The following is a 13,591-nucleotide window of genomic DNA, read 5'->3' as shown; positions in this document are numbered from 1 at the left end:
CCAAATCTCTGGGCCACAGTGTGCCTAGGCATGGTGAATGTTTCTGCTTTTCCATTAGCTGGGGGGAAAGCAATCTCTGGGAGCAGAACAATGGTGTTCCTAAGTCCTTTGTTTGTGACTAATAGTGCCATCTTGTTGAGATTTATTCCTTGAGCTTTTGGTGAGACTTGAGTTAGCTCAGCGGATCGGATCAATACATAGAGAGCGGTTGTGCCGCTGAGCCGCCCGTCTTTCTGCTATTTTTATCTCTAATTTCAGACTAGACTGTCGGAAAATATCCTGACAAAATAGAATAGTACATGTGCAATGATATTTGTTGGCTTTCTGCTCGCTTACTTGAGCCAGAAGAATGCCACAGAAAGTCGTCTTTGAACAGAAGGCTCTCACAGCCTTAAAATAACACGGAGTGGTCATGTGTCATTTTCTGCAGATTGTTTTCTTGTAATGGTTTTTTGGACACGCTTGGAAATAATCTGGACCAGAATACAAGTGGCGCTCATTATCCATAGTCCCAGAACCTGCAGTTTCACATGTCCACAGTTAATAATAATAATAATAATAACAACAACAACAACAACAACAACAGAGGGTTTAATACTGGCTGCGCAAGAACAGGCACTAAGAACAAAAGCAATAAGAGCAAAAGTCGAAAAATCAACAACAAACCACAAGTGCCGCCTTTGTAAAGAAGCAGATGAAACAGTGGACCACCTAATCAGCTGTTGTAAAAAGATCGCACTGACTGACTACAAACAAAGGCATGACAAGGTAGCAGGGATGATACACTGGAACATCTGCAAAAAATACAAGCTACCTGTAGCCAAAAATTGGTGGGACCATAAAATTGAAAAAGTTGAAGAAAATGAAGATGTAAAAATACTATGGGACTTCCGACTACAAACAGGCAAACATCTGCCACACAATACACCAAATATAACTGTAGTCGTGAAGAAAGAAAAACAATTTAAAATAATTGACACAGCAATACCAGGGAATAGCAGAATAGAAGAAAAAGAAATAGAAAAAATCACCAAATACAAAGATCTACAAATTGAAATTGAAAGGCTGTGGCAGAAGAAGACCAAAATAAACCCAGTGGTAATTGGTGCCCTGGGTGCAGTTCCAAAAGACCTTGAAGAGCACCTCAACACCATAGGGGCCACAGAAATCACCATCAGCCAATTACAAAAAGCAGCTTTACTGGGAACAGCCTATATTTTGTGACGATATCTATAATAACCAACAGTATCGATGATAAAATTCAGCCATCCCAGGTCCTTGGGAAGGACTCGATGTCTGGATAAAACAAACCAGCCAATAACACCTATCTGACTGTTTAAACAAGAAATAATAATAATAATAGTTCGGTCATACAGATCCAGTTTCTTTATTCGTGGGGCGAAAATAGGGTTATTTTCACCTATCCTTGGTTCTTGAGTGGCCAGAAATTACTTCTAATGTTTTTTCTTGCCACCATATTGAAGTGCTGGGCCACTTTGTGGCTCTTTTCTGCATACACACACACACACACACACACACACACACACACACACACACACACCCCTCATAGAAACATAGGAAGCTGCCATATACCAAGGTCCATCTAGCTCAGTATTGTCTACACAGACTGGCAGCAGCTTCTCCAAGGTTACAGGCAGGAACCTCTCACAGCCTTATCTTGGAGAAGCCAGAGAGGGAACTTGGAACCTTCTGCTCTTCCCAGGGCGGCTCCTTCCTCTAAGGGAAATCTCTCCCAGTGCTCACACATCAAGTCTCCCATTCATATGCAACCAGGTTGGACCATGCTTAGTTAAGGGGACGAGTCATGCTTGCTACCACAAGACCAGCTCTCCTCAAAAAGAACAAAAATTGGAGGATTGGAAATTTGGGTGACATTGCTAAAGATCTGCAGAGTGAAGCACTGTGCTTATTTCTGCTCTCCCCTGCTTTTTGTTGTGATTTTCAGCACACTTGAATGTGCTTAGGAACCTAACCCCCCAATTCCCATAGGGTTAAGTTCTCTTTATTTGTGGTTTCGTTATCCATGGAAATAGGCGAGAATGGAATCCTCATGTATAAAGAGGGTCTCTTGTATGTTGAAACGGCAAGTCATCCACCTCCTGTTTAGAGGTTATAACCAAGTGGAGAGAACCAGCTGTTAAGGAAGTATCTCCCATCCATCACAAATGACAGCCCGTTAAGTGATGATGAGGTTAATCCAAAACATCATCCAAAAGATGATGGGGTTAATCCAAAAGTGGTGTTTGGTGTTACAGAGCAGGATCTTTCATTTGTGCATATTCTCCTTTGCATCTCCCTTTCATTCCTTCAATCCGGTTTCTCTCCTAGATTGTAACCTTCTTGGGGACAGGGATCTCATTTTTGCTTTAACCATTCTGCAAAACACCGAGGCGCTTCACACGACATGTGTAAAGTGCCTGGCAGGGTTCTGCAGGGAGAGCGGGCTTAGCCCACTCTCCCCACAGATGAGCAGCTGCTCGTAGCTGGGCGGCCAGATTCCTGAGGAAACTTAGCAGTCATGGGATAAGGGGACAAGTACATGTGTGGATTGCTAACTGGTTGAAAGACAGGAAACAGAGGGTAGATATAAATGGAGAGTTTTCTCAATGGAGGGAAGTAAAAAGTGGGGTCCCCCAGGGATCTGTACTGGGACCGGTGCTTTTTAATTTATTCATAAATGATCTAGAAGCAGGAGTAAGCAGCAAGGTGGCAAAATTTGCAGAAGATACCAAACTCTTTCGGGTAGTGAAATCCATAACTGATTGTGAAGAGCTCCAAAAGGATCTCTCCAAACTGGGGGAGTGGGCGACAAAGTGGCAAATGCGGTTCAGTGTTGGCAAGTGTAAAGTGATGCACATTGGGACGAAGAATCCCAACTTCAAGTATATGCTGGTGGGATCTGAGCTGTCGGTGACTGACTGGGAGAGGGATCTTGGGGTCGTGGTGGACAGCTCGTTGAAAGTGTTGACTCAATGTACGACAGCTGTGAAAAAGGCCAATTCCATGCTAGGGATCATTAGGAAGGGGACTGAAAATAAAACGGCTAGTATTATAATGCCCTTATACAAAACTATGGTACAACCACACTTGGAGTACTGCGAACAATTCTGGTCAGCACATCTTAAAAAGGACATTGTAGAACTGGAAAAGGTACAGAAGAGGGCAACCAAGATGATCAGGGGCCTAGAGCACCTTTCTTATGAGGCAAGGCTACATCACCTGGGGCTATTTAGTTTGGAAAAAAGACGACTACGGGGAGACATGATAGAGGTATATAAAATAATGCATGGTGTGGAGAAAGTGGAGAGAGAGTAATTCTTTTCCCTCTCACACAACTCTAGAACCAGGGGTCACTCCATGAAATTGATTGCCAGGAGGTCTAGGACCAACAAACAGTACTTCTTCACACAATGTGTGATCCACTTGTGGAACTCTCTGCCACAGGATTTGGTGACAGCCAACAACCCGGATGGCTTTAAGAGGGGTTTGGATAACTTCATGGAGGAGAGGTCTATCAATGGCTACCATTCGGAGGGCTGTGGGCCACCTCCAGCCTCAAAGGCAGGATGCCTCTGAGTACCAGTAACAGCAGGAGGGAGGGCACACCCTCAATCCTGCCTGTGGCTTCCAGGGGCATCTGGTGGGCCACCATGCGAAACAGGATGCTGGACTAGATGGGCCTTGGGCCTGATCCAGCAGGGCTGTTCTTATGTTCTTATGTTGATACTAGATTGGAAGGCAGAGGGGTTCTGGGAGGAACCACTCTGGAAGCTTTTCCATATGCTCAAATGGAACAAGAGACATGGAACTATACTGTAATTAGCTAAACTTTTTGTTAGAAATGTAAGAGTTTCTAAGGCTGACCCTGGTAATGACCTCGGCTGGGTTTGGAGGGACTTCTTGTGTAGAATGTGGCTTAACTCATTTTTTAAGTCATTGGATGTCATACAGACACATTTGGAATGATGTTCACAGTTCTGGCTGACCCATCTCAAAAAGGATATCATAGACCTGGAAAAGGTGCAGGAAAGGGCAAGAAATGATCAAGGGAGCATCTTCCCTACAAGGAATTTTTTAAAGCCTAAAATGATTTGAGGTTTTTTAGTTTAGTAAGAAGGCAACTAAGGGAGGACATGACAGAGATCTATGAAATCATGAATGGTGTGGAGAGAGTGAAAAGAGATGACTTTTTCTCCTGGTCTTGTATAATTAGAGTTCAAGCTCACCCAATGAAATTAATTCACAGTAGATCCAGGACTGACAAAATAAAGGACTTCTTTATGCAACGCGTAATTGATGTGTGGCATTTGCTGCCATGAGATGTGTTGACATGGATCTGAATGGTATGCAAGGAGGCTCATAATAATATTTGCCTTAATATGAGGCAAGCATTGCAATGCCAAATTTTCCTCTCTTATTCAGAGTCAGAGAGAAGCATAAGCTTTCTTGCCTCCCACACGGCCACCTTACTGCTGCCATCCCCTCCCACTCCCTGCCCTCCTCCTCCTCCTCCTCCTCCTCCTCCTCCTTTTTTCCTGTTCTGACAGAAGTGGAAGATAAAGGATCTGTCTTCCGATTCCCTTTCTGATACTCTTTTATAGCCAAGTGCCAGGCACAAGAAGCACTGGGAAATGCAGTTTTCCTAGGGCTACTGATCCATGTTAGTTGCACTGGGGAAAAACCCCTACATTTCCCAGGATTCCCTTTTCCCGACACCCAATATTTGCCAGACATCAGAGAGGGGAGTGGGAGGCAGATCTACTCCCTTCCCTTGCCACAGGAAAAGCAACAGTGTAAAGAGCAAGTGGAAAGGGGCTTGGTGGGTGAGCAGGTTGGTGGGGAGGTGAGGGGAGTTAGATGCTCATTGGTGGGACTGAAGGGATCAGATCCTGTCACATGCCCAAAATCAGAGAAAGATTTTTCCAAGTTTGGGGAAATTGAGCTCTGTTCCAAGCCTGAGCGGGTAAGTCACCGTGATGATCAGTCGCTTAGCTGAGTTTAAAAGTGGATTAGAGACATTATTGGTGGAAGATCACCCTGTAAATGCCGGCTATTTGCTGTGATAGCTAAATGTTCAGAGGCCATGTACATTTGAATGCTGAAGGAAGGGCATGGGGGCAGGTGATGCCTATTGCATCCTTGCTTTGATTATGAGCTTCCTGGCTGGCCCCTGAGGAAAACTGAATCATGGATTAGATTGGCTGTTGGTCTGATCCCGCAGGGCTTTTCTTAAGCACTCGGTATGATGCACTTTATTCGTCATTGCCCTCTGTGGCTTGTACCACTGTGGTCTGGGTAGTGCTTCTGAATCTAAAAGAGGCTGATGAAGTTGGACTCAGACACCTTCTCTAGCTGTCCGGTTTTGACCCATAATTCAGGGAATTTGCACTTATGGAAATGTAGGGCATTGTGGAGGCTGCCCTTACACCGAAGCAGAGCAGCCTCTGCTTAGCCAAGAGCTTCCACTGTGATCATCTGTGAACTGGAAACTCCCACTGAAAAAATAAAGTCAGCTAATCTAATCGATGTGGTTGCAGATTTCATTCTGAAACCAGAAATGGAAAACCTGAAATGGCTTTAAACGGATGCAGAGACATCTGCAGGGTGTTATGAAGAACTATTCCCTTCTGGGCCAAGACATGTGATTGTTGCCCACCTACGGGGAAAGTGCTTGGGGAACTCAGCAATGCCCTCTCCCCTTGCCTATGGACAGATAGTTGTGTGTACCTGGAGACAGAGGTGTGCCTGTCTCCTGTTTCATCGTTTGCTCTTCCTTGCAAACATTCTTTCCTTGCTAACACATGCTAGAAGATCCTGCTGCTGGCCAATGGGAGGGAACAGGCAGGAGTGAGATTTTCTCATTTTTCTCATAGCTACCAGTGATGCTCAGCAGCTGTGAGAGGTGGAATAGCCTGCCTCGCACAATAATAGGCTCTTCTTCTCTGGAGGTTTTCAAATAGAGGCTAGATAGACATTTCTTGGGGAAGCTGTAGCACACTACGAGTGTGCCACGGAACACTGCTGATGTGCCATGCCGACTCGCTCTGAGTCAACTGCAAAAGTGAGGAGTTGGGACTCCCTGCTTTTCTTGCTCCTTGATGCTCCCGGAGCTTTCCCAGACAGCAAGCTTTATCGAGGCTTTACTGCGAGTTTGAATTTGCTCCCAAAAACCAATGCAAAAAGTGGATTTTTTTTTTTTGATTTTTTTTGCCCCAGACATAAATCAAGCTAGGCACTATGAAAAATGCAAATTGTGTGTTAAGTACTCCCCAATATCTTACACAATATCAGCATAAATCCAGCTGATGTGCAAATGCACACCTTCCATTCCGAGCTGAAAGCCCCGTCTGGAAATGCTCCAGGAGGGATGTGTCCTTCTTGGTGCTTTATGGGGCGAGTCAGCTGCAGAAGTGAAGTTCAATCTCCCCGCTTTTGGTGTTCACTCAAAATATTTTTTAAAACAAAAACAAAAACCACATGGTGGCTTTCAGTGTGTGGGAGAGTGGGCAGTGTCCATTATTGTTGTTGTTGTTGTTATATATTTTTAATTTAAGTGTGTCTTAGGATGAAAAGAATTGGGAAACGCTGTAGATTAGAATTCTATTATTTTAATCCCCTCCCCTCCCAGTCTGAGGTGCTGGGAAGTTAGGCCTGGGATAGGATTAACCAACAGACACAGTTCTGAGAGGAGAAAGTCTGATAATGAGGCTATTCTCACAACTGGGCCAGGGACCTTCCTCCCAAACAACCCCAACATTCTATTTGGCACGCCGCCCCGTGCCCGCACGATCCACGCTGCTCCATGAAGCACAGATCTCTGGAGGCCGGAAATTGTCCCAGCCTCCAGGAATCCCACAATGCACCACGTGACAAGCACAGTGCATTGGGAGATTCCCCCAGGAGGCAAGCACTCTAGGTGCCTGACTCTGTGTATACTCAGGCTGCCTGCAACTTGAGCATACACACAACCCTGGCGCCAGGGTAAAGGGTGTGCTAGCGCCCTTGAACCTAGGTAAAAGCCAGGTTTGTGGGGCAGGCAGCACCAGGGTCGGGATCGATCCCAGCACTCCACAGGAGGTACGGCTTCCGTAGCCTGGGCAGAGCTTTTCATATGCATAGCCTTATGGTGTTCAAACCAGAGGTGCACCTGGGTAATTTTGGAGCCTGGACCTAAAGGCCTTTGGAATCACCACCACCCATACACACAATATTTTAAACACATTTTTAATGTGACCACACAACCCAGGACAGACTAAAAAGGGCTTGGAGGCCCCCAGGGGGTGTGGAGGACCTGGACTTTGGCCCAGAAGTCCAGGGGTAAGAGAACCTCTGGTTCAAACCATTCCACTACGCTTGGGCTTCAGTCCAATACCACACTGTGAACATTCCTGGGATAAGCCCTATTGCATGTAATGGAACTTATGCCCAGATCAACACCCACAAGTTTGCTCTGCAATCATGTCTGTTCTGCCTTCACCCTTTGCATTGTCAGGGTAGACATGCGACTGTGAGAAGTAATTGGCATGTTGTGTTGTTTTTGTTGAAATTGTCTTATTTTTATCTTGTTGACAGCCCTGGGGGGCGGTCTTAGGACGAAGGACAGTTTATACATACAAATAAAGTAAAGTAAAGTAAAATAACGTTTAAGCATGAAAAAATGGTGACTTTTGTGATGTTTGCAGAGCATTGCCTGTCTTGAAAAGCAGCTTTGTTCAGCTTGCCATGTGCTTCGACTGACAAGTCTTTCTCTCTTGTCTTTCTTTCCAGACTTTTCACTACGCTTCCCTGCGGGTAAAAAGCAAAAAATGGCCCAAAGGTAAGTTTCTCAATGATCCAAATGAATAAATAAGCATTAATATGAAAACTGAGAAGTCAAGGTCATGCTCAGGGGGGAGCTTGGTCTCCTCCCCCATACAAAATAGATTGTACTGATAGGTATACATATGATGTCTATATAGCAACACCTGAACCTTGGGGGGGGGTGGACACACGTGGATTTTGCTCAACAAAAGAGTAACATATTGTCATGTGTTCTACTAAAAAACTCACAATGCAGAGTGTTCTTAGGAGTGTGGCTGAGCCCTAACTGCTCAGGCAGTATTCAGACAGGGAATCATATAGTTTAGTGAGTTTCCATGCAGGGTTCATAGGAAACTGTTTGATCGACATCTCCTGCCTAGAGCAGGGATTGTCCCCCCGCTCTGCCCAGCCCCCAGGATAGCTTCCCTCACTTTGCTGTTTTGCTAACTTCTGAACCTCCTCCAACTTCAGTGTGGATTTTTGGCCAGACATCCTTTTTGGAGCAGACGTCTGGCAGTAGGGCACTTCACATTTTATTCAGGCACCTGGCATGTTTATCCATTTCCGTGTGTGTGTGTGTGTGTGTGTGTGTGTGTGTGTGTGTGTGTGTTTGGTTTTGATGCCTTTTTTTCTCCCAGACCCAATCCATTTTTTTATTTTTTATTTTTTTTTAAAGAACTCTGGGTTGAAGGAGGGAAGTGGTTTCCTGATTGTTACAAGGTCTAGCCGCTCAGCGCTCAGCGGAGCTAAAATGGGAGGTGGGAAGGAAGTTGCTTAGCGATTGGCCCAAGAGCTTCCAAGCAGCACTCTGCATAGCTGGTTTCTTCACGAAACAGGGAAACCTAATTGTACTCACACTCAAGTCACTGTGAAAATAGGTGTGTCTGTCCAGAAAGGGGCTCCTCCCTCAAATGTGTCTATCTCAGGCCTAGGAGGAAGCTTGTTATGGGTTTCTCGAGCTTATCATTGGTTTCTTGAAAGTTTATCATGAGAGGATCAGTGTGGGAGACCAGCTGCTCCAAAGACGGCTTCCCTGCACCCTAGTGTGGCAAGGGAGTGATGGCTGCATTCTAGGCGCCCCTCTTCTTACCTTACCAGCATGCAATGTGTGCTCTAGCAAGGTCACCAGCTACAGGTCACATGCAAGAAGCCCAAAATGTGGCTTCCTCCCACGCCCATATTGTCCTAGATCCTGGTACAGATGTGTCGCTTTCCATATGACCTGAGCTGCTGGAGTTAGTTTCCAGAAGAAAGCACATACTGCAGTCGTTCTCTTGGACACACTCAAACTGTGCAGAGTGGAAAGGAGGCCTACCAAGGTTGGCTAGTGCAGCAGGTGAACTGGGTGTGCGCTCTAGAATGTGCCCCAGAATCTGCAGCTGCACACAACGGTTCCCTGACAGGCAAACTGATAGGGAAGGTTTCCCGGAGGACAGAAGATCCAGTGGTATACTGTAAACTTGTTTGCAGGATTGGAGGGTTGGGGGAGTGCCCAGCTATGATAGGATTCTCTCTATTGGCCATTGTATGAACCCAAACATTGAGGGAGAAGGAGGGGAGAGTGATCATGTGGGAGCTGGGTAGGACAGGCGTACCCAATTCACATTCCATCCCCAGCATTTTATTGAGGGTAGACAACAAACCACCCTACCCAGCTCCCAGATGATTACTCCCCCCTCCTCCTACCTTGATCTGTGGATTCACATGACCACTGATCAGATGTGTGCATGGCTCTCCTACCCTGGCTGGGCACTCCTCCTACCCAGCTTACGGTCCTGCGAATAAGCCAATGATATACATACCAACATGCCTTCCTGGTATATATTACATTAATTTAACATATCTTCACCCCACCTTTCCACCATAAAAGCAGCTTACAATGTAGGAGTCCAAAATAAATCTTTAGAAAATAAAAAATAAAATTAAGACAAGGGTGTGTGTGACACTAGTAGAACAAGATGAGGAACAGCATCAAGATGAGAAAGAGCAGCCGGAGAATTGGCCCCCACCAAATTAAAAAAGTAATGATGTCATTTCAGCAAAAGTCTTTGAAAATAAAATGGCATTTACTTGGCACCTTACCATAGGTGCTAAGCACCCATCTTTGGGAAGGATGTTCAGCATGACTTGATGAGGGCAGGCAGAGCATGGTCTCGGCTGCTGGCGCATCTGCGGGATGGGCTGATATTGTGGTGCCTGAGGCAAGGTGTCAGATGCTGCCTTACCCCATGACCGGGGGGGGGTTGGCCCCCTTCCAAAACCAGCCTTTCCAAGCTTTGAAAAAGTGATGGGCTGGGGAGGAGGGCAGGTTGTCGGCAGCTTCCTCTCGTCTTGCTAGTTTTGCAAGGAGTGTGAGGAGAGGTACGCTTGGCAAAGCTTGCAAGGGGTCGCCAAGAGTTGCTCCAATGGCAGCAGTGGGGAGCACCTTGCTGTCCTGCTGGCACCACAATCATCTGCTGCCTGAGGTGGCCGCCTCAGCTTGCCTCATGAAAGGGCTGTCTCAGGGGAGCCAATCCTGATCACTTGTCCAGAGCCTTGCATCTTCGTCTCCAGCTGGTACATTTCTGAGTGTACATTTTAAATGGATGAGAATTTGGAATGCCATTTCAAAAGGAATAAACTTTTCAGAGCTTAGCTGTGAAATACCACAGAAGAAAGAGTAGTAATTTAATGTGATCTAAACTCTTGACACTGCTTCGCAGCTGCAGGACAAATATAATTAATATAACAATGTAAACTCAATTTTTCACAGTGAACAGTCTAATGTTTTAATTAAATTTGCCCTAGGCTTTTAAAGAAAAGTGATATGAATATTAGGGGGGAAATTCTGTTTCTGGTGATAAAAAAAAATAGAGAAAGAGAGTGAATAAAATTTCAGGGTTCTCAAGTCAAATATGCTGAAATAATGGAAATAAAGTCTTTCTGTGTTTTTAACATTGGCTAAGACCAATGCTAAAAGCAATGCTTTTAACATCGGTTCTATAACCCCCTCAAAACTCCTGATGAATTAGCTTCAGAGTTAAATCCTCATGGCATATACAGGTTATTCTTTCCTACTTTGCTAAAATAGATCAGACAATGAATCATGATGCAGGTTAATCACAATAAACTGTAACGTCATCTGATCTCTGTGAAGCATTAAGAAATCAGGAGCCAAGACAGAGTATTTTAGACATCTGTGCCCTGATCAACTTCATTCTACATTTGGCTGTTCGGATTTAAAACAGAAGAAAAGCCAAGCCAGTACTGCAGAGGAGTCAACACAATGAAGAACTGATAAATCCAGCTGTAGGACTATTTGATGCTGTTACTCATTCAATAAGCAATAATAGCCCACTAAAACCGCTTTGGGATTGTTTTAATGAAACGCGGTATATAAATTTAACAATTAAATTTTGTGTAAACCGCCCAGAGACATAAGTTTTGGGCGGTATAAAAATGTTTTAATAAATAAATAAAATAAATAAAATAAAAAGGAAGTAAGTAAATGGTGCCTGTGTCGTGAAATAGCTATGCAAATGTGAGCTGAGGTATCCCGAGTTCAAATTTCACTTTAGCCATGTATGAGAGCATAGCCGGTCTTGTGGTAGCAAACATGAATTATCCCCTTTGCTAAGCAGGGTCTGCCCTGGTTGCATTTGAATGGGAAATTATATGTGAGCACTGTAAGATATTCCCCTTAGAGAATGGGGCCGCTTTGGGAAGAGCACCTACATGCTTGCGTGCAGAAGGTTCCAAGTTCCCTCCCTGGCAGCATCTCTAGATGAGTCTGAGAGAGGCTCCTGACTGCAACCTCGGAGAAGCTGCTGCCAGCCTGTGAAGACAATACTAAGCTAGATGGACCTATGGCCTGACTCAGTATATGGCAGCTTCCTATGTTCCTATGTACCTCCTAAGTAAGCTGTTATGCTCTCAGCTCATCGGCAAAATGGGACTAACCATACTGATAAAGTGGCAGCAAAAGGATTTGGGAATTGCAGTGGGCCGTCCTGGCTTCTGAGCTTCTTTTGTCACTGTTTCCATTCAAGGAGGTTCACTGAACAACAGCAGCAGGAGACGGATCTCCTGCAAAGACCTGGGGCATGGAGACTGTGAGGGCTGGCTGTGGAAGAAAAAAGATGCCAAAGGCTACTTCACCCAGAAGTGGAAAAAATATTGGTTCGTCCTGAAGGACTCTTCGCTGTATTGGTACACTAACCAGAACGTGAGTACTGACTACTGCTAGGAGAAAGAAGCAAAGCCAGAACTCAGTATTCCAAGGGAGGAGCTATCATTGGGTGAATGTGTCTGAAGGACGTGCCTGGCTTCCCCTCCCGCTTCCATCCCCGCTGGACAGCCACTCCTGCCGCTGCTGACCCCCTCGCCCGCCACCCCACACCCTTGTGCGTTGCTCCCACTGCCTTCTCTCCAGCCTCCTCCTCCTGGCCAGTGGGAAGTGGGAATGACCCGAACGGGCCCTGCCCGCTTCCCACCAGCTGGGAGGAGCCGGCAAGTGGGGGCGGGGGATGGCATAAGAAGCATGTGGCATGGCTACAGGTGAGTGGGAGGCCCGTACTACGGGGGGGGGCATAGGACTGCACTGTGTGGGGCAGAGGGGCCATTGAACACAGGCTCTCTCTGCCCTCGCTACGCCACTGGAATATTCGCATTTCTTCTTGGTCAAGGCTAGCAAATAGACCCAGGTTATTATTATTTATTATTATTTATCAAAAATATTTATACCCCACCCCTCCAGTGCACTACTGCTTGGGGCGGCTCGCAACAATAAGACAGAACACAGATACAATAGAAGTAATAAAATTAACTTTAAAAAATTGAGAGATTAAAAACCACAACTATTAGGTTCAAATTAAAACAAGGAACCTACCAGATATAACAAAACAATAATGGAGCATTAAAAAGCCTCCTTAAAAGGGTGTATTTTGAGATTGTTTTTTAAAAACACCGAGGGAGGGAGCATGGCAAAGCTCTTCAAGGAGGACGTTCCAAAGTCAAGAGGCCACAACCGAAAAGGCCCTGTCTCTAGTCCCCGCTGACCGGATATCTGTTAGTGGCGGGGTCATGAGCAGAGCCTGAGATGATGAGCCAAGGGCCCTGGCAGATGCATATGGGAATCAGGTTATCTTCCATTTTAAGATCTTCTTTAAGATCATTTTAAGATCATTAAGATCTTAATTCAGATTCTTCTGAGGACAAGTAGCAGTTGGCAGCACCAGACTTAGTGGTCACACCACTGAGGGGATGGTGCCAAATCATACTCCTGTGTCACATCCTTCTCTGATTGTTACCTCATATCCGTTTCCTCCTATGCAGGAGGACCTCATGAATCACGGGTCCAGCACTCGCAGTTTTGCATATCCGTGGCCGGGTTATAGACACCCAATCTCAATATAGGCAATCTGGAAATGGCAAACGAGGTGTTAAATCAGCATGTCCACAGATCAGAGGCAGCCAGAAATGACAGTGGAGTTCATTTCTGGCCACCATTTTGTGCATCAGAGCCATTTTATGACTCATTTTGAAGGAAAAACAGCACCAAACATGCAAATTTGGGCCACCTTTTTACTTGTGGGGTGAGATCCATGGACAAGTGAAAGGCAGTGGACCAGAGTAAGGCACTCTATTTGGTCCATTTTGCCATTTAGGGGTGATTTTGGGGGGTACGGGAACCTACTCACCCGATCCCCATAGCCCTAATGTCCCATTATTCACAGATTCACTAAACACCCCACCCCCACCACCGGAGCCCCCGCAAATAACACGGTTCTCC

The 13,591-nt window shown here is 45.6% G+C and overlaps 1 protein-coding gene across 16 annotated transcripts in view; it reads left to right on the top strand.

Moving 5' to 3' along the window:
• LOC128335599 (connector enhancer of kinase suppressor of ras 2-like) overlaps positions 1-13,591 on the top strand; it is a 443,349-nt gene that overhangs the window by 396,125 nt on the left and 33,633 nt on the right. For all 16 annotated transcript variants that reach the window (XM_053274147.1, XM_053274152.1, XM_053274150.1 and 13 more), the window contains 2 exons: positions 7,789-7,837; positions 11,850-12,025. In XM_053274147.1, the coding sequence (XP_053130122.1) occupies positions 7,789-7,837; positions 11,850-12,025 (225 nt within the window). The remainder of the gene's footprint in view (positions 1-7,788; positions 7,838-11,849; positions 12,026-13,591) is intronic.

The sequence above is a fragment of the Hemicordylus capensis genome, chromosome 11, assembly GCF_027244095.1.
Source record: "Hemicordylus capensis ecotype Gifberg chromosome 11, rHemCap1.1.pri, whole genome shotgun sequence".
NCBI lineage: Eukaryota > Metazoa > Chordata > Lepidosauria > Squamata > Cordylidae > Hemicordylus > Hemicordylus capensis.
The sequence above is the reverse complement of the archived record's forward strand: the minus strand, read 5'-3'. Positions and strand labels throughout refer to the sequence as shown.